The 27995-nt window shown below is 44.9% G+C and overlaps 1 protein-coding gene across 1 annotated transcript; it reads right to left on the bottom strand.

The window, feature by feature from the left end:
• Nucleotides 1-169: 169 nt before the first annotated feature.
• Nucleotides 170-27995, bottom strand: LOC144098305 (tyrosyl-DNA phosphodiesterase 2-like). The gene is made up of 6 exons (XM_077630847.1): nt 27750-27995; nt 25818-25912; nt 23220-23417; nt 13320-13530; nt 6432-6602; nt 170-1099 (listed from the first exon to the last, which is right to left on the bottom strand). The coding sequence occupies exons 1-6, from the start codon at nt 27885-27887 to the stop codon at nt 815-817; spliced, it is 1098 nt and encodes a 365-aa protein (XP_077486973.1). The 5' UTR covers nt 27888-27995; the 3' UTR covers nt 170-814.

The raw sequence follows: 27995 nt of genomic DNA, 5'->3' as shown, positions 1-27995 counted from the left end.
GAACCCTTCCCCCCAAACTAATATCAACTTTTCTGGAAAAAAAGTGGGTTCATTACGAGAGTAAATACGGTACTTCTCGTTGCTTCAAGGTTCAAGTGAAAAGGTTTTGCACCACTCCTTGCAGTCTTTCAGTTGCCACACTCGGAGCTGTTCCAACTCATTCAACTGGTTGCCGCAGGGTAATACAGCTTTATTTTGCACCGAGACAGGCTCTACAAAGATGTGTGAGCCTATGCATAGCATGGCATACACAGCAGGCATTTCCTATCTGTAAACATTTCATACTGGGAAATGGAGCATATTTGACACATCATGACACATCAATGGAGCATATTTGAGGCCTCAGGCATGCTTTATACAATGAGCAGCTGCTCTAAACTTGCAGTGACTAAAATTAAAATCAACTTTGGCATTAGTGCTGCAGCTCACAGCAGTTTGCTTATTGGGGTAAACTGCTTCAAGTGCTGGAGTGGAACAGCAGTCACTGGGGAAGGTCCCACAGCGACATGCTGAGCAGTTCTTTTTGCCAAGGGCCTTGTGGTGCTTCTTTTTCATTTAAACAGGCTTGCAGTTGCTTGTGCCTCTCTCTCTCACACCACACACGGTACTTTCAGAAATGAACACTTTTATATATACAGGAAATAAAAGGGTAGCACTCTGGCATGGGGCATGCTTTCTGCCATGCACAGCAGTTTTTAATTGACACCTCTGATTAAAATCAATTTTTGGATCGCAGTCCGAGTGTTGCTTTCTTGCAAAAAATGAAAGATAAAGCAACTGTTATTCTGTGACGTGCACTGAAACAGCACTTTGCTCAGATGAGCTTGAAATGGCACAAAAGACCCCAGTGGTCACTTGGGAAGCATCTGTGTGGTTTCAGCCTCTCCAGTCCAACCAGGCCGAAGAAAGCTGGCACCATGGTGGTGGGCTTAGCAGCTCTCACGTAAACACGGTCGAAACGGCAGCGCGGCTTGAAGCGCCCGTTCCAGGTCACATTGTCGTTGCGTATCATGTCCCAGGTGTAGCGGACTTCCTTGCGCTGGCCACAGGATTCCCAGACGTCTCTCAAGCCCTCTGGCAAGCCACCCAAGTCATTGACCTGAACCAAATCGGCACAGTTTTTTTCACAACATACGCATAAAGCAACTTAATGCAAGTGCAATAAAAATTGGAGGGGACACTCAAGCTCCGCCTTAGGGATATAACGCGATAGCGTAGTGGGTCAATTCCCATATATGCAGGTCATTCCCTACTTTACATTCATACATCCCTGGGAGTCCTCATACCAGTACTCCAGGCGCAGCAGTTAAGCGATGCGCCACTGCCCTGCGATGGCAGGTGCGCCCAGTCGTGGGCCTTGTGAGGCCCAGGTTGGTCTTCCCGAACAACCAATCATTAATTTAAAGGGAGATGCGGGTGTTGAAATGATAAAAAAAATGCGAAAATTTCAATTTTGCAAAAATGGCATATTTACAGTTAATACACTCTAAAGTTTGTCTAAATTCGACCTCAAGCTAATAAAATATCTATATATTTCGCGCCTGTCGTTTTCCACGACCTCATCCCCGATGGCCGCCATCTTGGTTTTGGTTTGAAAGCTGGGCCCCTTTGCCACTACCTAGTGTTACTAGTGGAACGTCCAATTCTTATTGTCATACACGAAGAAAAAGTGCTGCGGTGGACGTTCACACATCCACGCATTCCATTCCTTTTTCAGGCCTCTACAACGACCTCCGAATGGCTGGCGCATGCACTTCAAATGAGATTTTCTCAGCTTCATGTTTTTTGCCAAGATGACTAACCTCACGGAAGTTTTTATTATGTTTTATGGTGCAATTTCAATTACTCTTATACCGTCGAATTTAGAAAGAACTGTGGAGCTATGCTGTTTTTGTTTGGCTCAGTCAAACATTTCAAATTTTGTGAACCACAATGTCTCCTAATTGTACTTCATAATCATGCTTCTTGGACAAAATTTAACATTTTTTTACATGATGATGAACTTCAACAACAATATAATTAGCATAGCTCCAGATGGCAAATCTTTGGCTACAGCCTCATTTCAATCGAAACCAAAAATATATATAGTATTAACAACCTGTAAGAATTTAACTATAAAGGCTTCAGTTATTTTCTTATTATATGAGAACTAATAGAGATATACTAATTCTAATTATATTTTTAACACCATGGAGAAGAAGCACATACCCGCACCTAATTTCATTACGATATCTTTGATAATAGAAATGTTCATTTCAAAACCCGCACGCACCTCCCCTTTAGTGCCACCTGACACGGTGGGCAGCTTGTGATGACGCCGCAAAGTCACGAACCTTGGTGGCCCACCTGCCTCCTAGGTAGCTCTCTGCGTGCTACCTGCCAGAGCCATGCTCGTGATTTTTCGCTCACAACGCCGACGCCTGATTTTCTGGACAACAAGGCCGCTATCGCATTAAAAACAAGATGAACAATTTCTGTGTGGGTGCACAGTCAACAGATAAATGCAAGAATGCAGGTGCAAAGGAAAGCTGTGTATACTTAGGGGCCTGATTCATTTTTTGCAGTTACATACGTGGCAAATGCATGAGGTGGTCGGGCCAGATCAGAGAGCTCGGCCACAGGCTTCCTTGATGCAGGCTCTGGCCATATTTCAGCTGAGCTCTTAGAAAATGCGTATTATCTGCTTTTACTGGCCGCATTTGCACAACCATTGTGAATACCACGAAATGAGTGTACATAAGTTGAAGAGAGTATCCATCCTTGCTGCTTTGCATTATGTCACCGAGTCAATAAGTATCTGCAAGACCATCACAGCCACACCACCACCGAGGGCCAGTAGCAGACAGATTAACTCTCTGGCTTTCACAACAATTCACCATCAGTTCCATCGCTACCCCATCACGTGATGTACAGCCTTTTTGCTTTCTCCTGAACTTCCGCTGTGGTTGACATTCCTTCTTTTTTCAATTCCTAAACACTGTTCTTGTGAAACGTTTGCTGCTCTCAATAGTTCCTTCCTTGATTCATCGCAAGCAAAAAATACACATGCATCTATTACAATCACATAAGTGATTTTGACATGAAAGCGACCAGTAAAGAAACAAGATTCTATCTGCCAAAGCATTTCATGTGTACTGGCGATCTTCATGACCAAGAGGAAGCGTGCCTCAAGTGGTCCAACATGGCAGCGCTGCAGAGAACTCGCATCTGGGGTCAGCCCAGGTAGAATCTCGCTTATTTTGAAATTTCAAGATAACTCATGCTTGCTCATGGATGGTGGCAGCTTCGTGTGAGTCACACAGTCTCGTTTCTTGAGGGTGGAAAGAAAAAAACCAGACACAAGGAACAAACCCTCATCTAGAATATAAAAATGGCAGATGGTCTACGTGCTCTTTGGAGAAAAATTAAATCAATGACATCGGCGATGGTGACTTGAACAACAGGCAAACAACAAAACTTGGAGCTCAATATTTCACATTTAGCACTACAGTGAAAGCTTGTTAATTCAAACCTCATTAATTCAAATTTTTGGATAATTAAAGCTATACAGACATCCGCACACCTGTCTACAGCGCTCAAACGGCACACTGGGGTGTAAACTAGTTTTGTTTACCAGTGGTTTATGGCTCGAAACAACAAGACCTTATCGTGCATGCACATTCCCATGGGTCGTTTGAAGTCCACATGGCTTAAAAGGTGTTAAACAGGGACGAAATGATAGAAGAAGTGTTGCCTTCTATCCTTTCGTCCCTGTTTTTAGCGCTACTACTATGCCCTCTCAACATAAATGCATAACAGAACGTTCCATTCAAGCTCCATAGGAATGAATGTAAAATATAGCCCATTAATTCGTACATGAATGGCTGGTGCCATCAATAATCGAACTACGCACTGACTGGCCTGGGCACGCGGTGAACCAAGCAACACTCGCACAAGGCTGCACCGCCTCTTTGGAGGCGATGTGGAGAGGGTAAAATTGGCAGGCGAGGTGCGAGGCCAGAAAAATGAAAAGGGATTCTCTCTGTCGCAGCATGGTGATGGCAACTAGCTGCATGACCCCCGATATTTGTATAAACGGCTGTTGCTTGTAATCGCTGATATCAAAGGCTTCAGTAGCTTACAGCATAAGCTTTTGCTGTTGAGCGGTGGATGACGTGACCAGCGGCAAGATGCACAAAATCAGGCGCATCATCGCAATGTCTGTCGCATTCCGAATCCGAAAACACGTGGTCGTGCACGAAATCACAGCACGCGCGAAAAGAGTGAATTGGAATTTGCTGATGTATGCTGCACATCTTTGTCTCAGTTTTCCAGAACCCTCTGCATCATGTTCCATGTGATTGGTTGTAGCCATAGCGGTCAACCTACGCGGTGTGCCATGGTGCAGTGATTTCGAAATGTCACCTGTTCGCGGTAAATGTTGTGCCAAAATGCTTCAAGGGAAGATTGAAACCACTCGTGAAGTCGACGCCAGTGCATTATCAAAATAGGATGTTGCCAAAAAGCACGCTCACTGGTTTGGCAGCTTGCAACTCTGGGGTCAGAAGGCTAGAAAATCGGGCAGTGTACATGCGGCGATCCTGGCGACTTTCATTTTTCGACTTAAACGATCACACAACGTCTAACAATCGCAAGCGTGAGTCTGCGAGTCTCGGAGGTTGCCCGACAATCACACGCAGCTCGTTTTCGCAGACTTGAGACCATGCTTGCAGGCGGTCATACGCCCTATGTGACTCTAACGCAGACCTCCACTGCGCAAGTTTTAACGCGCTGAATGCTGCTAGCCTCTTTAGTTTTGAAGGCAATGAAGAGGCCTTCCGATAAGTTCAAGCTTTAGAATAGAAAGTGCTGGGTGTTGTCTTCGTGGAAATAAAGTAAAAGGTGATAAATGAATATATTAGAACAATCAAATAGGGTTATCTCACCACGCGATTGCTTCCCAATCGCAATATACCACATATTCTGTTCACTTTCAATAGTTCGAACTTCAGTTAATTCAAAATGCGTTGGCGTCCCCGTGGAATTTGAATTAACAAGCTTCTACTGCACAGGCAAGCAAGACCCAGCGATTCTGATGCTACTTGTGCAGATTAAGCTAGAAAAGTTTCCAGTGTTGCTTGAGGTTTAACCGGTGTACAACAATACTTTAAGAAATAATCTCCCACACACTAAACCTCCAAATTTTTGTATCACAGACTGATAACTAGACTCCCATAATGTTACTTTTTCTGAGCCCTAAATATGACCATATCTGCATTAATTGCATGATCATCAACTGCTCATGCTAAGAAGCAAGCCATGATCTGTACATTCCTGTGGCTCCATGAGCGGTGCCACACTGTCATTAGAAAAAGAAAATAAAAGTGCACTCTGAACTAAACAAAAAGCATGCCAAATTTCCATAAAAAGATAAAACCAACAACTCTGACCCCCTGTACCGGGGTTCGAACCCGACCGCGGCGGCTGCGTTTTTATGGAGGAAAGACGTTAAAGATCCCCAGGTGGTCGAAATTATTCTGGAGCCCTCTACTACGGCACCTCCTTCTCCCTTCTTCTTTCACTCCCTCCCTTGTCCCTTCCTTTATGGCATGGTTCAGGTGTCCAACGATATATGAGACAGATACTGCGTCATTTCCTTTCCCCAAAAACCAATTATTATTAACCCCGTGTATATACTGCTTTATCTAACACTATGTTCAATGAAGTTTTTGACTGCAACTTGCAGTTGCAAACTAGTTCGATGGTTTCCCAGTACTGTGGCATCTGCATTTCCTTTTAAAGATCTCTACAATGGATTATACCATGATGCTCAGTCGTTATTCAGCAGCAAGATTAATCTTACAAAACACAATATGCACAGCCAGCATCAAAATATACATGCCTTCTTGAGGCTCTTGCAACACCACAGAATGCCCAAGCTCTGAAGAAGGGGTTCTCAAAGTGGGTTCCAAAGAGCCCTGAAGAGCATTTTTTTTTGGAGGGGGGAAGGGGGTTACCCCAGCACCCAAATCCATGCATGCCTCAACTGCCCCTTTCCTTTACACTCTTAATTTTGGGTCCAATCACACTGTAATTCTTCACTGTATAGCCAGTAATTATTGACAGAATCTGGGCATTTCTTGAGATGCCATGTGTCTGCATGCTCCTTTTACATGTGTGTCAGCCAAGTAAGAATGGAAACCAAAACATGTGGAGTTCCTCAGCACCTTTTGAAAGACATTGGGCTTCCCCAAGGCTAAAAATATTGAGAACCCGTGCTCTGGAGGAGTGAGGGTGATGGTGCCCTTCAATGGCAACAAAAAGCAGGCCATGCTACATAATCAAGAGGCCTGTGGTGTCCTCTACAATTTGGATAGCTATACAGAACAATGAGCATAATGAGGGAATGTTCTTCCATACAGCTACAACGAGCAAGGAAAATCCCTTTGTACCTCGCTGTCTCGCAAATTCAGGTCACCACCAAAGATGACAGTCCTCTCGGCAGGCTCCTTGAGGCACTTCCTGAAGCACTTGTACAGCTGCACTTTCCGCGGTTCTGAAAAGTCGGCGGTGCTCTCCAAGTGGGTGTTCATCAGTGTGATTGGGTAGCCCCTGAATGATGCCTGCAAAAGAGAAGCTGGGTAAATCCAAAGTCAACGGCTGGACAACGCACATCATGGAAAAACACTTGCAACCAAAATCAGTCGGGGTTACTTAACACAAACTAGGGAAATTGTAAGTATGGACATTTCAGCAATGACTTTTCTAAAATACTGCCACAGCAACATATTGTTATAGATGTTTATCGTTTATGGTTTATGGGGGTTTAATGTCCCAAAGCGACTTAGGCTATGACAGACGCCGTAGTGAAGGGCTGTGGAAATTTCGACCTCCTGGGGTTCTTTAACGTGCACTGACATTGCACAGTACACGGGCCTTTAGAATTTCGCCTCCATTGAAATTCGACAGCCACGGCCGGAATCGAACCCGCGTCTTTCGGAACAGCAGCTGAGCGCCATAACCACTCGGCCACCGCGGCGGCTGTTATAGATGTGACGACAACGATTCTGAGAGCTGGGACCAAGACCCAGCTCCCCCCGGAAATTGCGATGCTGGGTCAAAAACATCCCCAAGCTTGTGAAAAACAGCACAGGATGCTGGTATGGAAGATTTAGATCAGGCTTGTTGGAACAAATACACTGCTTGAGGTAGCAAAAATTGACAATCATTATAACAAAGTGAAATATTATTTCACTACAGAAACTACTTTAATTCGTATTTGTTCTACTTTAAACAATGTCATAGACAAAGAACTAATACTGTCACCCAACAGAACATGTAATTAAGGAAGATCATCTAATATTAGAATGGCCAGAGCATGAAGGTGGTGACCATTATTAGGGTCCAGCAAAAACAAAGTACAACTGAAAAAAAAAATGGGAAGAAAGTGCAGAACACAAAGAACTAAAGGTAGTCACAGCATGAAAAGGTCAGACGAACTTTACAACTGGACACACACAGTGCTATGTGTCTCCCGAATTTGTACCCTTGTAAACAAAGAAAGAAGTCCTTTCATGGCCGCGGTTCAAGTTCCACCGTATGCTAGTTCACAAAAAGAAAAGCATAAGGAACTGCCCATCTATTGTGGCAACAATTTGATTCAGGCCGAAAAAAAAAATGCTTCATATATGCTTCCGTAAAGTACTTGGTTGTTGCACTTAGATTCTGCATTGCAGAAGAGCAGGCAGGCAGACACACAGCGCCTGCACCACTTAAAGCACTGTTGCACAGGCAGTTTAAGATGGTGACTAAAAGATAATCAGATCTCAATACATACTATATGCATGCGGCCACCATCACAATCTAAGAGTTTACACATACAGTAAAACCTCATTAATGTGAAGTCATCAGGACCTCGAAAAATATTCAAATTAACCAGGCTTTCGAATTAACCACGTTTTCAAGTTATAACCAAGCACAGCAAAAGAATGGGATCCACCGAAAAGTAGCGGCAACGTGCTACCTTTATTGGGCAAACCTTGTGATCACCACACGCTGCCGCATAAAGGTCACTACACGTAGCCCTTGGAGGGACACTGAGGAGAAACTGAAGTTGGCTTGTATCGATAGAATACCAGCTCTTAAACACAAAGACACCACTCTTTCTGAAAACAAAGCTCTTCTAAGGTAGAAAAGAGCAAGAAATAAAATACATGCATTGCCACCACAGGCCAATCTCGCAAGCACAAGCGTGATGAGGAAATAGGAGAAAAGAAACCAGCGATCTCTGAGGCTGACAAATGTGCATGAGGAAGACAGGAAACTGACAATATGAATGTTGGAAGTCACAGAAAACCTGCAATTGATGGCGCAACAGGCGGCCAGCTGAGTTTCGGTATGTTTTGGGGTGCTTCGCAGCTATGTGATCTGCATGCCCGCATGGTTTCGTTATGCGCCTCGATTTACAAGGGCAGAGCAGCAGAGGACCTCCAAGTGCCTAAGTTCCCCTTGGATGAAGTTCATGCAACAACCCGCAACTGCAACAAGGAAAAAGAGCTGTGTATAGCCAATGTTCAATGTGCCTCCACGTTAGCAAACGCACCGCTTGGAGTGTTCACTTCGTCAACTTACCAAGACGCTGGGTTGCATAAGCAGCCCTTCGAGGAGTATTATTACAGAATTTAAATATGCCCGCACGTACCAGTCGCTATACATCAGTTGTGACCGTGGCTCAACGGTGACAGCGATGCTGCTGACTCCTCAGCACTAGGACTTTCTTGCCAGACCCACCACTTCAGCCCTCAAAAGCATCGCAAGCTGTGTGGGGTTGAGGTCGCTGAATGCAGGCCGCAGTTCTTTGCAACAACTTCATTGTCGGAATCGGGAACGGGATCCATCATAACGTTGGTGCAAACATAAACGAAGCAACGACGGCTGATAACAGCTTTCAAAGTCTGGCCTGCAGCCGTTTTCATTTCGGTTGCTGCTAGGCGGGAGCGCAGCGCTCACCATCAGCATACACGGAGTCCTCGTTTCCCTTTCCGCCGCTTTACGTCACTCTTGTCCTATGTCGTCATCAGAGAGTCCCGAGTTTGAGTCGTAGCAGTGGGAAAAAGTTTTTCAACTTCAAATCCAAATCTCTTGGCAATAAATTCACCTTTCACTGCCGGACAAGCAGCAACAAAGCCACAAAAATGCCGAACTATCGAATTTTACCAATAAAAAAAATTGATAGCGTTGTCCTCTGTGTCCCTTTAACAAAGCGGCTTGTTGGGCTAGTTGGTTCTGCATTAACAAAAACAGTGCTGCGTATACCCTATATATACAAATGCTTCATGAATAATGTTAAGCTGTCCTGTCCATGTCCTTCTGTCCGTGTCTTCCTTCCTTCTGTTTTGGATAATCGTACCCCTTGCTGGCAAAAAAAAAAAGTTGGGTTGACAGCAAATACAAGCCGCCGCATACACCTGCCCCACCTCTCCACTTGCCTCATGTCCCTCGCTTCGCCCCATCCCTGCACTTTGTTTTGTAGTTTCCCACGGGATGGCATTGCGGCGCACGTGCAGCTTGAAGCAATAAATGCGTAGCAATGCGATCACAAGGACAGCAGTCTGAGGCCAATGGGGATCAAAAGCGAACAAACGAATCACCCTGCCTTCTACACTCGTGTGTGGCCCGACTGACTAACGGCAAACCGAACTGCAAATAGTCCTGTGTTTTCAAATTCCTGCGTGATGCACGCCTCTGAGTTTACTGGAGTTTGCTCTTGCGCTACCTACCACTTGTCTGAGAAAGCAACCGCCAGCGTGCATGCACCAGGTAAAAGACGCACAATTTTAACTTCCTTTAACAGAACTGATTTGCATAAGTTTCCTTTTTACGCCGGAAGCCCCAGGCTGCTGGGAACAGGCACCAGAATGGGCACCAGCAATTCCTGCCACTTGTCCAAAACTATCTTAGACGTCGCAAATACATCTGCTCCATGTAAAGGTCTACCCCCAATTTAGGATGGTCGTTTTACTGATGAAAGGTCGACTAATACGCGACGGTATTTACGGTGCGATTAACGTAGCCCTCTAACCACAGCTCATGTGAAAAATAAAGAAGCGCCGACCAAAAAAGGTGTAGTCAAGATGACAGAGACGTTTCGACTTCCACACGGAAGCCTTGTTCACTCAACCATGGCTCACTGCTGAAAGGAACGGCGCAAGCCGATGCTCTGCGCAGTCAACCCATCGCAGGAAAGGTGCAGGCGAGTGCTTGTGCTGGGAGTACTGGGGCTAGGGCGCTTCGCATATAAAGCATCAGCATTTAATCAGCATCGCTCTGCAGCACTGCCTCACAGCTCCAAGGGGCCGTCGCTTCACCGTTTTGCGCCGACGTCAGGATTGGCCGTATTCGCATAGTACAAAGATCTTCGAATTAATTGGGCTGGATCATGGTTTATGGTTTATGGGGGTTTAACATCCCAAAGCGACTCAGGCTATGAGAGATGCCGTAGTGAAGGTCTCCGGAGATTTTGACCACCTGGGGTTTCTTAACGTGCACTCACATCGCACAGCACATGGGCCTCTAGAATTTCGCCTCCATCGAAATTCGACCGCCGCAGCCGGGATCGAACCCACGTCTTTCGGGCCAGCAGCCGAGCGCCATAACCAATCAGCCACCGAGGCGGCCCTGGGCTGGATCAGGCCGTTGCTTCAAATTAGTGAGAAAATTCTGCATTCGAAATTACGGGACTGCAGAAATTCTTCGAATTTACCTAGTTCAAATTATCAAGGTCTTACTGTAGTTGCAACATCCTAAACTCTGTGATGTGCCAAAGCACAAAGTAAAAATGCCTTAAAAATCAGTGCAGCCCTCCAGGAGCAAAGGCTGGCTGTTTTCGCAAAATGAGAAAAAAGCCAGTCACAACAAAGCAGCAATGCCAAAATAATGCCACAAATGAAGCAGTAACCACCTTTACAGCATCAAATAAAATAATGTGCAGTACAAAAATGTGTACGCCTAAAAAAAACTGTTAGAGAGATGGTAGGCAAGCAATTTCAAATCAGTGGTCAGGCAGCTTGGGTTTAGGTGTTCACATCAGTTAGACATGCATGTTGTATACTAACGTCCCCAGGCAATACTGTATTTTCATGATTGTAAGTCGACCTAATTTTTTCATTTGAGAATCTGAAGTGGGGTCAACTTGTAATCGAAACCAATGCATGGCACCATAAAAACTTGCTCGAGGATGCTTAAGGTTCCCCTTTAAGACTAGAACACCATTGCATTACCAAGCCGCCACCGCTTATTGGCAGACCCGCGCGGGGAGAGGGGTGCCGTTCCACTGCTTATCAGCAGCCGCTATTAGCAGCAGCCTTTGAGGAAGAGGGGGGGGGGGGGGGGTGCTGGTTCCTTAGTTATCAGCAGCCACCTGCAGGAAAGGGGGGGGGGGGGGAGTAACTGCGCAAGGCCTCCGCTGCTGGTGTTCCAGGGATTTTTCAGGCACGAATGACGCGACGGAGCCACGGCAGCCTCAGAATGTGTGCTTGGGAATGACATAGAAGCCCCCTTCTTTGTCAGCTGTTAACAAAATTAAATCCTTTTCTCTTAGAAAGTCTACAGTCTTCCACAAAGGAAGCATAGTGCGTTTACCTTTACACCTTGACAACATGTCGACACCTTCGGATATGCACCGATCGGCTTCAGCCTGAGGTGCAAGCCCTGAAACCTTTCTGACTGCAGCCAGTAGTTCCAATGCGGCCAGTGCATGTCGCGGAAGGTGTCTCTTTACCTGAGGATGTGCAGCGTCTACTCAGCCGAGGACCAAAGTTCGCCACGGAACCAAGACTTTCCGCACCGGAACTACTGGCTGCAGTCAGAAAGGTTTCAGGGCTTGCACCTCAGGCTGAAGCCGATCGGAGCATATCGGAAGGTGTCGACATGTTGTCAAGGTGTAAAGGTAAACGCACTATGCTTCCTTTCTTAGACTGTGGCAATGCTGACACGATGCCGGCATTTCCGCCTCATAAGCTCCTTAACACGGGAGACAAATTAGATATCAGGAATGCTACAGCATGGTTGAAGTTTTATGTCTGCTCTACAGCTCTACCCAATAGCATTTTGCTATAATGTGCTCTTGTTCGGAAGGATTTTTCATTTTTACTTTTAACTGCGCACTCGGCACTCATGGGTATGTCGAAAGTTGATGGAAGGGCCGCTGTTCCAATCGCGGCGGCACTGCCAATTGGAACGGCAGCACTTATGAGGGAGCGTCGGTAGCTGATGGAAGAGCCAACACAGCTTCCGCATAATTTCTCTTTGGCTCTGTTCGACGCATTTGACTTGACTGCTGGCCACGTTTTACCAGTTTTTAATGCAGTGCTTTGTCAGTCATCATTTGTGCCCTGGGGCCAGTAAGTGCTCTGTGGCTGATTCGGCACAGTGGCTGATCATGTGGTTCGTCACGTGGTTGGTCACGTGACCAGCTACGTAGAGAGGAGCAGCTGCTGCTGCCGGCGGCGCAGCGCACCGGCGAAACCGAGCTGCCACAGCTGTGCGCATGCGCTGTGTCTAGTGGGACGAAGATGATGAAGGAACGCCCAGTGAAACGGAGTGGTGAAAGACTGACTTTGCAATTCAACTGAGCAAGTTCCACTCGGCCAACTGTAGCTATCGCGTCACTCCACCTTTAACCAGAGCTAAACCACCGCCAATTTCTTTAATGGCACTAGGGAAGCCTGACCAAAGAGCACCATGGCTAACGTGTTTTCAGTCTGCACGAGGCACTGTTAAAGATCCATTTCCTCAAGCGTTTCACCCCAGAGAAACCCAAGCACCACGCTGGGGAAAAGCTTGTATCCATTGTGAAACTGGTGAGTGTACCAGGCAGCAGTGGGGATCGAACCTTACACCTCCTGCATACGAGGTGGATTCTCAAACCAATAGGATGCCGCTGTGGGGCAAGTCCACCAAACAGCCATCACTATAACAGCCACTTTTCAACAGGCAGTGACTGCAAAGTGGCACATATGTTTCTGGCATCTGTCTTTTGCCAATAGCCTGTCGAGGAAATTTACCTTTGTGACTCTTTCCTAATGTTGCATCGTAATAAAGTCGCTTCTGTTTCTCTTTTACCTGGGCCAAGCTTTGCAGCATGCCTCAACCAAAAACTCCTAGACTGCCCAAAGACAGCATTGGCCAAGTGGTCCTCACAGTGGTGGTGTAGTGCAGTCGTCTTCACTTCTGTACGCTTAGGCAAGGCAAGAAGTCTGGCAACTTTTTAGAGAACATACTTTAAGCTGGAAAAGGCACAGTTCAAAAGGCCTTAAAAGCCCCAAGAAAGCAGCCCTCACCTTAACATAAGTGACATTCCTTCCCATTGCAGTGTTTGAGAATGGATATATCACATGGCACTCGTAGTCGACAGTTGCCTTCCTAAGCAGCGTAACTGTGAAGTACTCAATGGTGTTTCCCAGGATGCACTTGTAGCCAGGCAGGAGTGTCTGGAAGAGGTCAGCTGAAGCAGGCACCACTTCCTGGAGGAACACCACGTCGATGTTGTTGCTAAAAGGAGCATGCAGAGTTCGAGTATAGTAGGTTACAGAAGCAAAGCATACCCACAAGCAATCTGCGTGCGCGCACAGGGCATGTATCATGTATCCTGCCCATATGTCTTCACAACAAAGTTAGCAGTGCAAAGAGGTACCCTGCTAAACTGAAGAAGGAGGTTAAGTACTGCACCAAGAGTTAAGAATAATCAAGGGTGAAAGAAACAGTGCCTCGACACCTGTATAAAACTGGCCTCTGCACATGTGCAAAGAAACCACTGATGGCTAGCTCTGATCTGAAATGCAATAGATTACAAACAGAAAGGGCCTTTTTCTGAATTAAGTGATAGCTTTGAGATAATCCAATGCTGACCACTCAATGGGTGAAAAGCAAGTCAAAAGCAAGTTAAAACAAGCAAGGGTATTCATGCATACAAGAAAAAGAAAGATGGTGGATGAATGAATGCACGGAAGAAAAAATAGCGAGGCAACTCTATAATCAACCAGCTAGCTTCGCCCGATTGCAAGGAACTTCTGTAGACTTCGCTTCCTTTCACAGTTCAGTAAACACTGGCACAGTTTACATTATAAAAAAAAAAAGGTTAGCTTCTAAAAGTTCCCTTCCTTTCTTTAAGGAATTTGTCAACAGAACAGTTCCGGCTGACTGTGATTCCGGGACATGACTGGCATTATCATAAGAGCACCAGATGGTGCCAGTGGCTGCTACACTCTAAAAAAAAAAAACCGGCTGAGGGGGGAGCTAGTCCTTAAATTTGCACACGACACTCTTCTTGCCACAAATGCGCGCCGTGCGCAAACTCAACAGACTACCTGCCGAGAAAGAGAAAAACAGGTTGCGAATCGCAGCATAGAAGCACGCGAAAATTGCCCAAGAAGACCTTGACTGTAATAGTACTCGATTTTTGAAGTGCAGGACGTCGTTTAAGGGGGGACACTGGTCCTAAAGCTATTTTCATTTTTTCTATGCCAATAATAATGAAATTTATCTACATTGCCCAGTTTTTTGTGCTGATTTCAAATATGCCTTTCTTTTTTTTCTAAGCTAGTTATTACCCAAGTTACATCACATTAATTAGTCATTAATTAGAACCTCACTACAATGAAAATGGCTCGGCAAAAATTAATTTTTTAAACATGGCTACATAGCCTAATGAATAGAGAATGCAATGTTCAAGGCAGTTTTTCCATTTTATCCATGTGTGTAATTTAATGAAACTTTGAACATCAACGTTCAAAATGTGCTTGTCAAGCATTCGAAAGTTTGCAAAATCATTAATTTTTGAAGCCTGATAGGGGAATTCTGTCTTGAACATTGCAACCCCTGCACCTTAAGCTTCCTTTAGCAAAAAAAATTACATCTCTATCTGCTCTAGATGCAGAGATATCATTGTCCCAAAACAGCCGGGTGGCAAAAATTTGCAAATTGAGAAAAATGAGAAAAACCCAAATGGGCCACAATTTATTGAATATTCATGATGATATCTGCATATTTATATTTCCTGGGGGCTAATAAGCACCAGGCATGTAGTCTGACTGCTGCTTGTGGGTAGAGTGCCGCTTTTGCAGTGCCCGTTGCACACTTGCAGAAGAGGCCCGTTTGCGCATAGACTCGGTTGTTCGTCGCCTATCCTTCTCAGCCATCCTCTTCCTGTTACTTAGGCCAAGGTTAATGTCCAGCTCGCTGAGTATTTGGGAAGACGCTTGAAGACTGCCTGCATTGAAACGGACAACAGCCTCTGCAACAGCGGCTTGAACCGCAAATAATGATGCATGGCGCTCCTTTGGTGCCAGTGACCATATTAGCGAGTGCAAACTCTCGTTGCTGTTTTGAGTTTTTCCTCGCTGGCAACGCTCCAGCAGCTTTCGGTCTGCCAAGCGCTTATATATTGGCAATAGTGCCTTGCACACATGCAATGGCAAGCTATATCTGTGCTTCGGAGTGGGCTCTCCCTTTGCTGCGGCAGCATTTTGGCGGCACCATGAGCTTGGGCCCGTTGGGCACAGGCTGTGATTTGACACATTATCATTTGATGTAACGTGGTGATACGTGGCCATCACTGCCTGCTGCATTGCTTCGACATCTCCGGTGTGAGACTTCAGAGCCCAGCTGTAGTATGCAGTCAACTTGTTCACAAGGTCGCCCGTGAGCTTGCCTTTGCCACTGAGGCTCTCTGTTCCCTCGCCTTTGTGCTTAGCAATCACATTGCGCAGGGCCGTGCCCATGCGCTTTTGCACATGGTTTGTGCAGTCCTCTTTCTGCACTTTTATAAAACCATACACATCAGCCTCCTGCAGTGCCAGAAATGTGCGGCTATCTCCATCACACAAAACTGTCGTGTATCGAAGGCCATGTTTCTCTAATGACCTTTGAAACATGACAAGTGCAGCCTGCACTTCCATCTCGCCAGATTTTTTTTCCGTGTTTTTCTGACACCTGTGGCTGCTCTTCCATGCCTCATACGATGGGTCACTTTCCGTAGGCCCGCGCTTGCACCCCGCACAGAAGTTGCTGAACACAACATAGTCTAGTACAAGTCCAGTGAACAGCTCAATCACTGCGGCCACACCGATGTGCGATGAATGACCCCGGGTCATCCACGAACCGTCGAACGAGACAGCGATATTTCCAGGGTTGTCCAAGTGCAACTCTGTGTAGAGCTCGCGAACGGAACGGGCGCTGTCCATCATCACTTTTTCGGCTGCGCGTGTTGTCGCGGGCGTCAGCTTGTTTTTCATGTAACCTTGCCAGGTTTTACTGTGAAGCCCTCTATGGGAGATATTCATTACTGCAAAGACATCGTTCAGTGCGGTTTGCCGATTTCCCGTACTTTGCATTGCCCGTGCAGCAAGAATATTAACAGTAAATGGACTTATTTTTTGGCTCCCTTGAGCGCGCGGCGAACTCCACGCAGATGAAATCTCGCCGCAGTTCACGCACAAGAGAGCGAGCCTCACGGCTAAACCGTATTCACGATCACCTTTAGAAACGTCCACGTTTCCGCCACACACCTTGCACTTGACGGCACTCAGCAGTTCGGTGAAAGATTCCAGATTCACAATAGTGAACGCAGTATCGTGTACACTGCCGTTGGCGTCTCGAAGCGGGCGATCGTCGCAGTTGCCGATGAAATCCTGTTTCCTCTGCGTTGCTGAAGTCGAATCGAGAGCTTGTAGCTTTTCTTTAGCTTTCCCTTCGATTTCGAGCAATTCCGAACGCTGTAGCATCCTGGTGTCGCAGCGTATGCGGCCGCTGTGCGTAGCTGTCGCCGAGCTCGTTAGGCTTACGTCGACGTCCGCTGACGCCGCTTCACCGGCCGCTGGCTCTTGTGCATTATCGGTGCTTTCCGATGATGCAGGACGTGAAGGAAGGTTGTTGACTCGCTTATTTCTTTTCCTCTGACCGAACTTGTGCCGCGAGTGGAATTTAATCGGCGACATCGTTGTGCGTCGGTCTCGCTTCTTTCAACAAAATGGCGCCGGGGACGCGTCTGCCAGCGACCAGCAGCAAGCCTAGCAGACGAAGCATGCGAGAATCCGCCAATGGGAGGGCTCATTTCAGTCACGTGCTCATATCAGCGAATCGGACCTCGCGCTTTCTTTGTTGTTTGTGCTTCTTTTTCTCCGCGGCCATTCAGGGCATGCAAGCACAAGCGGCGGGAAATTGAAGCGTAGAGAGTCTTCTTTCAAACGAGACCAAGATGGCTGCGATCGGCGCGCTGAGACGAGCGTTCCGGGGAGTAGAAAATGCACCGTTTTTATCGTCTGCTCATGCACAAAATCAGGTGACGCGGTGATTTACATTTCGTAATACGGCAAAAATATTGATTTCTGGGAGACAAAAATTTGTGAAACTGGAGATTAATAGTTGTAGATTCCGAAAATGCCATTTTCGAAAATTCGACTTTTTGGTCATTTTTTGGTGCCAAAGACCCGTGTCCCCCCTTAACGCCAGTGAAAGCACCGCCGCTGCCTGTGCCGAAGTGAATAGACTTTTTAGCGTGAGGAAATGGCTTCGCACAACCGAAACAGCCAGCAGCTGTGCAACTGCATAAACAAGTACTACGAACTTCAATATGTGTTGAATGTGAGTTGTAAAGGTTAGGGTTAACCAAGTACACGTAAATGCATATCGTTATGTCATTGTCATTTGTTTACGAGCCTATGTGATGCTGTGTAAGTATCGGCGACACTTTGCGAAAGGGTGAATGTCAAGCAGTCAATTCCCTGTCACTGCTGCCCGCCAGTAACAAAAAACGAAGTGAACCATGGCTTTCCATATTTGTTTTCAACAGGCTGTAATGTACAGCTGCCAATCGCCAAAATAAGAGGACCTTTTCTGCAAACAAAAACAAACGGAAAACCGCTCTTGTGGTTGTGAAGTACCGGTCGTAATATGTACAGTTCAGCACTTATTTTTTGGCCAATAACGTGATTTAGACTGCTGTGTGTGCATATTACGGCTTACCGCAGCTTGTTGCAAAAGCATATAACATCAAAATCACCATACTTTTCTCTAAACAGCAATACGTTTGATGACAATCCGAGTGGAAAACACAGGCAATGTATGTGCTTCACATATAAAGCTGTGATTTTCTCCCTTAGACTGTGTGCTGTGGTGGTCTAGTCATATCCCTGCTCGGTTCCTAATCCAAAGGTTGTCAGATCGAACCTGGTGTTTTCATGTGTCTTTATTTCTGTTTCCTTTCTCGTTATTAGATGTGCCAAGTGCTGTCGGAAAATATCCCGCTCTGAACTATGCTGGAGATCACGCCTTGTTTCCATTTTTTTTATTAAAAGTGTCACCCACCGCAGCGGCTCAGTGGTTAGGGCGCTTGGCTACTGATCCGGAGTACCCGGGTTTGAACCTGACCGCGGCAGCTGCGTTTCATGGAGGCGGAACTCAAAGGCGCAGGTGTGCTGTGCAATGCCAGTGCACATTAAAGATCTCCAAGTGGTCGAAATTATTCCAGAGACCTCCACTACTCCCCAGGAGGCCGAAATTATCCCGAAGCCCTCCACTACAGCACCTCTTTCTTCCTTTCTTCTTTCACTCCCTTCTTCATCCCTTCCCTTACTGCAGTGGTTCAGGTGTCTCTGGAGATATGACAGATACTGCACCATTTCCTTTCCCCAAAAAACAACTTTCAATTAAACGTCTCTCCCAGGGACTAACTGTTGCACCCTTTTCAAGGGGACCAAAAGTTAAACCCTCTGCAGCTAATCCGAAAAAGGACGAATGCCAGTGGCAGGTCAGTTAGTCCCAAAAAAGGCTAACCTCTCGCCCCCTGTTAATCTTTCATTTCTAAGAGTGTACACCTGAACAGTGCAACCTTATCAGACCAGAATACCATGATGTCACAGGACTGCTATTTTAGGAGCTGTTTCCATGAGGGACCCTTCAGTTGGCGCGGCAGCATTGCCAAGATGCATCGCTCAAACCAGTTCTTGTTCGTCATGCAGGTGAGGAAACACTTCGGAAAATCTTGTCGTAGCAGTAATGTCTGCGCACTTCTGCTGCTGTTCTGTCTGCGCACTTTGCTTGAATGGTTCTATGATCTGTCGGTTTCCTTGCGGTCCCTGTTGCTGCTAGCAGGGGATGTTGAGACTAATCCTGGGCCCGGTGACATAACGCTTCAGGAACAACTCAAACTTATTGCAAAAAACATCCAGGAGATAAAGAATGAAAAAGCAACCGAAAGCTAGGAGTAATAATCAAAATCTGGAAGAAATTGGCAAGATGGGAAAACAGGTCTTGAAATGTATTGAAAACTGGTACTGCCTGACTAAAAAATGGGGGTTTAACGTCTCAAAGCGACTCAGGCTATGAGAGATGCTGCAGTGAAGGGCTCCGGGAATTTCGACCACCTGGGGTTCTTTAACGTGCACTGACATCGCACAGTACACGGGCCTCTAGAATTTCGCTTCCATCAAAATTCGACCGTCGCGGCCGGGATCGAACCCGTGTCTTTCGGGCCAGCAACCGACCGCCATAACCACTCAGCCACCGCGGCGGCTGTTATAGATGTGACGACAACGATTCTGAGAGCTGGACCAAGACCCAGCTCCCCCCGAAAGTTGCGATGCTGGGTCAAAAACATCCCCAAGCTTGTGGAAAACAGCACAGGATGCTGGTATGGAAGATTTAGATCAGGCTTGTTGGAACAAATACACCGCTTGAGATAGCAAAAATTGACAATCATTATAACTAAGTGAAATATTATTTCACAACAGAAACTACTTTAATTCGTATTTGTGCTACTTTAAACAATGTCATAGGCAAAGAACTAATATTGTACCCAATTGTCACCCTGTTATTCTGAAGTTATTTGACTACTGGGATAAAGCCAATATACTCCGTAATTGCAAAATGCTAAAGGAAATGGAGTACTCAGTTAGCAAGAATTTTTCGTGCGCGGTAAAGGAAGTTAGAAAGAAGTTACAGGAAAGAACGAAAGTGATGACCAGAAAGACAGTTTTTCTGTCTTACAGTAAAGTCAACATAAATAACGATGTAAACATCTGGGATGATCAAATCACACACAATGACACAATGACAAATCAAATCAATGACACAGCGGAAATTTAAAAAGAAAGACGAAAGCATTGTCGATGGGCCAGCCATGCAAACTCGAAACTGCCATTGACCCTAACTGTTTTCCATGTTAAAGGTGCACTAAAGAGGAATCTGAACGTCTTTTTACCACGGGAACTCTATCTGCACGTTCAAGGCATTCTTAGAAACTTGGAATTATTGTCTTGTGCGGCCGATTTCCCTAAGTAAATTAGATTAAACGCCCCGGCTTCCACTCTCTTTTTTTAACTCAACGCGGTAGGTAGGAGGAGTCAACCAACCTGTCAACCAATCCCGTGACGGCTTGCCGCTCTGCCATCGGCGGAGTAATACGTAAATGAAAGAGTCGAAGCGTATTTTTATTTTTGTGGGCCTAATTTGCGGCTATATTGTCTGTGACTGAAAATGTTTATTCACAGAAACCTAAAAGAACAAAATGAAAGCTAAAGCGAAGTCGCCACAGGACTTGCTGATGAGTTGGTTGACTCCGCCTACCCAGCATGCTGAGTTCAAAAAAAGGCGGGAGCCGGGACTTTTAATCCATTTTAATTAGGGCAATCGGCCGCACAGGATAATAATTCGAAGTTTCTAAGAATGCCCGGAATGTGGACATAGAATTCCCGCTGTAAAAAGACGAGCTCAGATTCCTCCTTAGTGTACCTTTAAGGCGCGCAGCGTACTAAACAAAGTAGAACGGCTGGATGCAAAATTTGATCGCTCTTGATTCTGACACTACCTGCGTGACCGAGACATGGCTGCATGCTGACACTGGAAACCAAGAACTGGCTCCTCCCAGCTACACCACCGTGCAAAAAGTTAAGGCAACTAGAAGCAGTGGTGATGCTTTGCTCCTAAGGCAAACCGTAAACTACTCAGTAATGCCAGATGTCACAGGTATAGAGGCAGTCTGGTGTAACATTCAGTTAGGCCAGAGCCACTTCTGTGTTGGCACAGTGTACAGACCTCCCCAAGCCGAAGTGCCTTACCTAGAACAGCTTCTAGAACGCATACACGAACACATGATGAGGAGCGACATAATAATGGGAGGGGACTTTAATCTCTTAGATGTTAACTGGAGCTTTCTCAGCCTTTCCAATGTAAGAAACTATCTTGCTGAGTTTTCTGTTTACCTTCAACCTGTCCCAAATTGTTTCCAAATCTACCCGTGTGCAGGACACCACTTCAAGCTCTAGCTTAGACCTTACTTTTGTGGGCAATTACTTTTTAAAGAAAAAATAACATGCATATTCTCAAAGACTCATCTGATCATGACATGGTTCTTTAAACGTTGTTGATTGCAAATCGAATTTGCCAATGCAGTACTAGAAAGCGCGCAAATGCATTTAACAAAGCAGACGATGACACTATTACGACCTACCTTGCCCACGAGTACTTGTTCAACTGGCTGGCCAAGATGTGCTCTTAGCAGCGAGCAAGCGAAGCTATCATTAATGTGTCTATGTTTCTTTTACTTATTAATCATTATGGGAATCTTTGACGATGTGAAACTGTGGATGATGTTATCATTTTTATATTTCCCATGCTTGTCTTTCTTTTTGTTTTTGCTGTACATCATATGAAACACAGATAAGTTGATTATGCATTACCATTCTGCCCTATCCAATGATGTTAACATAGGTCCATTATCTAAAAACACTTTTTTAGTTAGCCTTTTGTATACTTTGTGAATGCCTGTATCATAATGTATACAGTCCCTTCTAACTGACCCCTGTAAAAATCCAGTAAGATTGACAGTATCATGAAATAAATAAATGACGACCCTGCTGACAAAACCAAAAATAGTGTCATAAGGTTTTCTGCTAATATGTTTAGGGGCAGAAAGAATAAATCTGTGAACCTGATAACATGGGGCTAGCTTTTAATCTAACTGCATTAACAGCAGTTTAAATAATTGCTTATATATTTTATTTATTTTGGGAATATACAAATATGGAAACATGCTAAGCTCAATATAACTACAGTAAGACAGAAAAACTGAAAAAGTACAATTTGGAAATGACAGATGCAACAGTGAACCATAATGTATGGTATGGTGCTATGGTGGGGCTATATAAAGAAACAAAAATAAATTCCTTCTGCCTGCACCACCAATTATAGCAGGCTACACTTACACTGAATATCCGGCATTTAGGAAATATTTAATTAGATAGTCCTGCGCTGGACCTCATCAAAGTTGAAAAACACTCTGTGCAGGAAAAGACACCACCTAGTGAATTTATTCCTCCAGCAAGAATTTTCGCACTGCATTTTTTGTTTCAGCAAAGGATGCAAAGCGCCCGAAGATTGTAATTGTCACCACTTTCGAAACCTGCCCTCTCTTTTCATTGTTCCAGGCACACCCTAAGTGCAGACAATCTTCTGCCCAAGGACACATCACTGTGCTGCATCATATTTTTTTTCTTTTCTCCATGCACCCCGAAACTACAGTTTCGGTTTGTGTTTACCGACTTGTTTTCATAGTTGTCTATGAGTAGGCATACTTGTGTTGTCACTCTGCTCAATGCAACTCCTGCTATTCATTGGCTAGCACTGGCTGTTTGTTGGAGGCCAGCCAAAAGCTCTTTTTGCTACACCTGAGCACACGCTGCCCAAAAGATGGCAGGGATTTAAAATGGCTTCAGGGAAGGACGATTCGTCTTTCAAGCGAGGTTGAGCATTCTTCACTCTGTCTGGAAGTGACACAGGTGGCGTGGGCACATGCTCAAATGATGAGGCAGATTCAATTGCCATTTTCAAGAGGTGCTGCAAAGCCACAATAAAATCAAGTTTATTTGCCTTGAATGATTTGTAGCAATGACATAGCAGTTTATCTAAAAAAAATTTTTAATACTACAGGCTATCTACAAAAAAAGCACAACTACATACAAGGCACTTAGATGTATCACAACGTTCCTCAGATCATGCGTATCCTCGCAAACTTCTTAATCTCATCTGCCCACCTAACTTTCTGCCGCCCCCTGCTACACTCGCCTTCTCTTGGAATCTACTCCATCTAGATAGATGCAACATGCTTAAAAAGCATGAAACCAAAACTCTTGTACAGTGATATAAAGCCCCCAACAGCCAGAAAATGAACCAAGTTTCACTCTTACCTTTCAATTGTTGAACAGACGGCTTTCGCGCGAAGCACCAGGTTCTTTTCATCAATACCATCTGTATTCCACGTGATCAACTTCAATGCATTTGGATGACCTTGTGTGGCAGCCGCAGACCTTGATCCATTACTGGAGCTGGTGGCTGCTTCGGCAAATATGGCGGTCGCAGCTGCCGCAAGACTTGGGCGGCTGCCACTGAACAAGCGAAAGCACACCAGTGTTAATGAAGCCATAAAAAATAAAGCAGCATTAAACACTGTGACCCTGTCGATGTTTCATTGCACAGCAGACAGCACATCCAAGCACATTCAAGAAGTAATACAGAGCCATTTCTTGAATGGTGCTGATCGTATTTCTTTCTTTTTAACAAAATTTGGCAGTGCCATGTGAGTAAAATTATTTACAGAATATCTTTTTCTTTCACCAATGGTACCAGTGCTCAAAAGTGGGTGCAGCAGGCCGAGCAAGCTGCCTATGGCCTGTATTTTATTTACAGTTTAACCAAAAATAAACCAATTTTATTTTATCTGAGTGCAAACAAGAAAATCAAAACAGCCCAATCAGTGTATTGAGGCTATGCACAGAGAAATTTATGTACTGGTTGGGAATCCCTGAGAACTCAATAAAAAACAAGAATGGAACATGGCCTGATGATGTTCATGCCAACACTAATGAATCCACACTAACAAATCCAACCACATAGAAAAAAAAAAAACTTAGGGGACTTATTAACCACATTTGTAAAGAAGAAAATGTGATAGCATTTAGGTCGCCTGCTATGGCGTCCACAATGAGTGCCTAATGTTCATGTGGTTTTACCACCAAAAATCCAGTTGCAACTGATAGCATTGCCATTATAGGTATAGCAAGCATGAGTCATGACCTTCTAGAATGTTCCTGTAACTTCCATTGGATTATCATATAGAATTATACCAATTCACCCACTGATCCCCATTAATCCACCTTAATATATTTCCGATGGTGGGCCCACTTACAAAGTTTTGGGTCCATTGGAATTTTCGGGGTCATAAGATTTTCAAATTTGGCAATGCTTTATGTCTAGTCCACTGGTGGTCATGTGGTGTTGACATCACGACCCACTCAATCGCATTGATAGATTGCAGGCAGTCATCATGCCGTGAGTGGCACAGTGGTGCAGCGGTTAAGTGATGTACCACTGCCCCGGCAGGGGGCTGTTTCAAAAACACTGTTTTAAACACAGCCACCGGTGGGGCTTGTGAGACCAACATTTATCTTCCCGAGCTCACGTAAGGCTTACGGGTAGTGCCACGCAGGTTGCAACTGCATTCAATTTGGAAAAGGTGGACAGTTTGCTCACAATCAAGAAGGCAGGTAGTTGCCTACGCGGTGGACAAGTTGTGATCACATCACAAGGTCATGTGACCTCTCTCGACCAATCAATGGATTTTGTGACATAGAAACCAAGAATTTATTATGAGACAACACAAATGCTATCGCATTAAAAAAAGCACATCTTTTAAAAACCTGCCATTTACACCAGCACCCTCTTTTCTTTATAGTTCTCTTCTTCCACGTACTTATGCAGAAAAGGAGCATTTAATATTCACACCTGTTGCACTGCTGGAATGCAAATGTCAGGTCTTGTGACTTTTATAAGCTGCAAATGCAATGACTGCCACTGTCAGCATTGACTGCCGCTGTCAATGCTGAAAATGACTTCTGAATGCCACTGGCAGGAAATAGTGCCCACAAAAAGCTCTGTTTTAACAAGACACACTGCACAAAATTGTCAAAAATATGAAATCAGCAATCGGTGCAGTTTCATAATAGCTTACGATGTTTCATTAGCAGTGCAAAGAAATCGCCTGACTGTCATCAGCAATGTGGCAAAGAGATACTGCTTTGTGAGGACGGTAAACTAAATCTCAGTTATAGGACCACACCAGCTTCTGTCATGGCCACCTTGCAGAAATTTAGTCGAAATTTCGCCTGCACATGGCGTTGACACTGCCCCACCAGCTAAAAAATTAGAGCAGCATTTGCTCTGCTGCATGACATGCCTTCATTTCCTGCTTTCTTTCTGTTCTCATTATTCTGATTCTCATGTAGCCGACGTGTGGATGTGCTAACATTGCATTCATTCCTTAAAAAAACTCTATAGTTTCAGATTGCCAGTGAACTATATGCTAGTTGGCACTGTTGGAGAAACCTTGAGCTAGCACTTAGAAAACTATGGTAATAAGCGAATCAGACACCATGGTGGCTCAGTGGTTATGGTGCTCGGTTGCTGACCCGAAATACATGGGTGAGCACGTGGGTGCTGGCCACGGTGGTCAATTTCGATGGAGGCGAAATGCTACAAGCCCCATGTACTGTGCGATGTCAGTGCACGTTAAAGAACCCCAGGTGGTTGAAATTTCCGGAGCCCTTCACTACGGCATCCTTTATAGCCCGAGTCACTTTAGGGTGTTAAACCACCATAAACTAAACCAAACCATAAACTAAATGAGCGAATCACAATCTGCATCCCCCCCCCTCCCAATTTTAACTGTACTTCTAGTTTTTTCTACCTTTGCAACGAAAAGTAGCCACATGTAGTAAAACAAAGCTCACTCCACAACGAGGACCACATCAGCACGGTTGTCATCTCCAGATACCCTGACAGCACCTTTGTTCTTCCTGTCTTCAAAAAAGTCATTGATGGACCTCTGGAAAAAGAAAGCCAGCACAAGTCTCAGCGCGAGACAAAATTTACATGATGAAATTTAGTAATATGATATGCGCTGCATGCAAGCTGCAATCAAAGCAAGCAAATGCTATAGCTTTGCTTGTTAGCTCTGTGACAAGTAGTAGTAGTAGTAAGTGGTTTATTAAAATAATAGTAAAAAGGAAGGAAAAGATGTTTGCTAGACCCGGCATCTGCCATCGATACTGGAGAAATTAAATGAAAGAGGTGACAACCTCAGCAGACCACACCTCCTCTCGTAATTTTATTTTGCACTTCAGCAAATTGATTTTCATTTTTTTTTTATTCCATTAAAATTTAGCAGCGAGCGTTAGCATTGGTGTGTTACTCTTCCTTGTCCTTTGTCTGGAGTGCACTGACTTGTTTCTGTCAATGGCTACTGGGCAAAAATATGAGGGTTCGATCACGGTCGCGTTTCTAAAATATTCTAAATGAAAATGTACTTGTGGCGAGACTTCAGTGCACATTAAGGAACTGTATTGGAGCTGAAATTAGTCCACAGCAAACCACTACTAGTACTACCACTACTTGTCGTATGTGTTGTGTCCTGTGTTCTTTGCGCAAATACATTCTTTGTTAAAAACCACTATGGTGTGCCACATAGCCTACAGTTTTGCTTTGGCAAGTAAAAAAAGACTAATCAATCAGAATAACACCTGCAACCCTCACGAAAAGTTGTTCGGACTGTGGCACTAACTATTCCGTGCAACAGCGGTGGTTCATCGGACCCGTTTTCACATCATAAACAGACATCACTTACACACTTTAATAATAATAACGATAAAAAAATCAATAAGCAGCATGGAGCCCATCAGACATCATAGTACGAATGACAAATAATTTCATATAGCGAAATCCTGGAGTAAGGAAAGGCCGGCGTGTCACCAAACCCGTACATCAGGGAAACGATCAAGCGTAAAACTAACCTGGCCGCTGCCTCAGCTCAAGAAAGGTGCTGTGAAAGCATTAATTAAATTTTAAATCTCAGAACACAATACCTTAAAGTAACAATAACGGTACGACATAAGATCCTGTGACGTCGCTCGCTTACCAGCGTACAATTTTGATGAAACTTTAACACAATACAGACGGTTGCCAGAGAAAAGCTACCAGTGAAAGTAATTTTTTTTTTCCGCTGTTGCCCCCGTTGAATATCGTTAATTAAAACTTGCAGCTTAATAACCAGACAGACCCTTTGGTCGAAAACAGCACGGTCTGGACCTCCTTAATTTCAACTCCGCCTAATTCGAACAAAGTTACTGTCCCGTCGAAGATCGAATTATTGAAATTAGTTTGAAGCATTGCAGTTGCAACAATTGCAACCACAACTCTGTCCCCTAATGACGGTGCTAACTTGCCTCAACATTGCCGGGAATGTGACTGCTACCTGCTGTTTTCTAATGTCAGTATTGCTGACAGAGGCAAGGAAAAAGTCGAGCGCGAAATTCTCGAAGCGTTCCTCATTAGTACGAAAGGGGATGATTGCATCAGCAATCCTTCTATCTCCCTTATGCAGAAGGAACTTTCGCAACGTCCCTAGAGCACGGCTTGTCTTTAGAATGTAAATTGTTGATTACTGAGCTGCGCATGCTCTGCCACCTTTTCCTGTGAGAGTGTTTCCTTCAATAAAGCACAGTTGTTAGTCCAGTCGTCGTGTGTGCCTCGTGTCTTCGCAGTGTTCCGTCTTTTGACTGGTTTTTTTCGAGAACATGTACCAACTGACCCAGATTTCCACTCTACCGCAATTCCAAACACGGAGGATGGTAAACGCAGGGCTAAGTAATTCCAGCACGGCTTACCTCAAGGTTCCAGGACCTGTCTTGAAGGTAAAATTGAGCACAAGCGGTGTCCGTTTGCGTTATTGCAGCAAATTCTTCGCACAGCTGCTGGCATACCTTGCCGTCTGGTATGTCATCATCAGTGTCGGAGCTGCTCATAGTCAAAGTGCTAAGGAGGCTCTTACTTGCAAACAGGCGACGCTACACAAAAACCATGCCGCGCTTTTTGAGACAAATAGTACAAATCTAAATTGACAGCTTCGCGGA

Source organism: Amblyomma americanum, chromosome 7 (assembly GCF_052857255.1).
Source record: "Amblyomma americanum isolate KBUSLIRL-KWMA chromosome 7, ASM5285725v1, whole genome shotgun sequence".
NCBI classification, from domain to species: domain Eukaryota; kingdom Metazoa; phylum Arthropoda; class Arachnida; order Ixodida; family Ixodidae; genus Amblyomma; species Amblyomma americanum.
Note: the sequence above shows the minus strand (reverse complement) of the source record. Positions and strands in the feature narration are given on the sequence as shown.

Excerpts from the sequence above, each read along its gene's own strand:
- LOC144098305 (XM_077630847.1), bottom strand. The coding sequence starts at position 27,887 with ATGAGCAGCTCCGACACTGATGATGACATACCAGACGGCAAGGTATGC. Across the intron at positions 13,531-23,219 it reads GTCTGTTCAACAATTGAAAG|CAACAACATCGACGTGGTGT; the intron begins GTAAGAGTGAAA and ends TGCTCCTTTTAG. Across the intron at positions 6,603-13,319 it reads GGAATGTCACTTATGTTAAG|GCATCATTCAGGGGCTACCC; the intron begins GTGAGGGCTGCT and ends TCTCTTTTGCAG.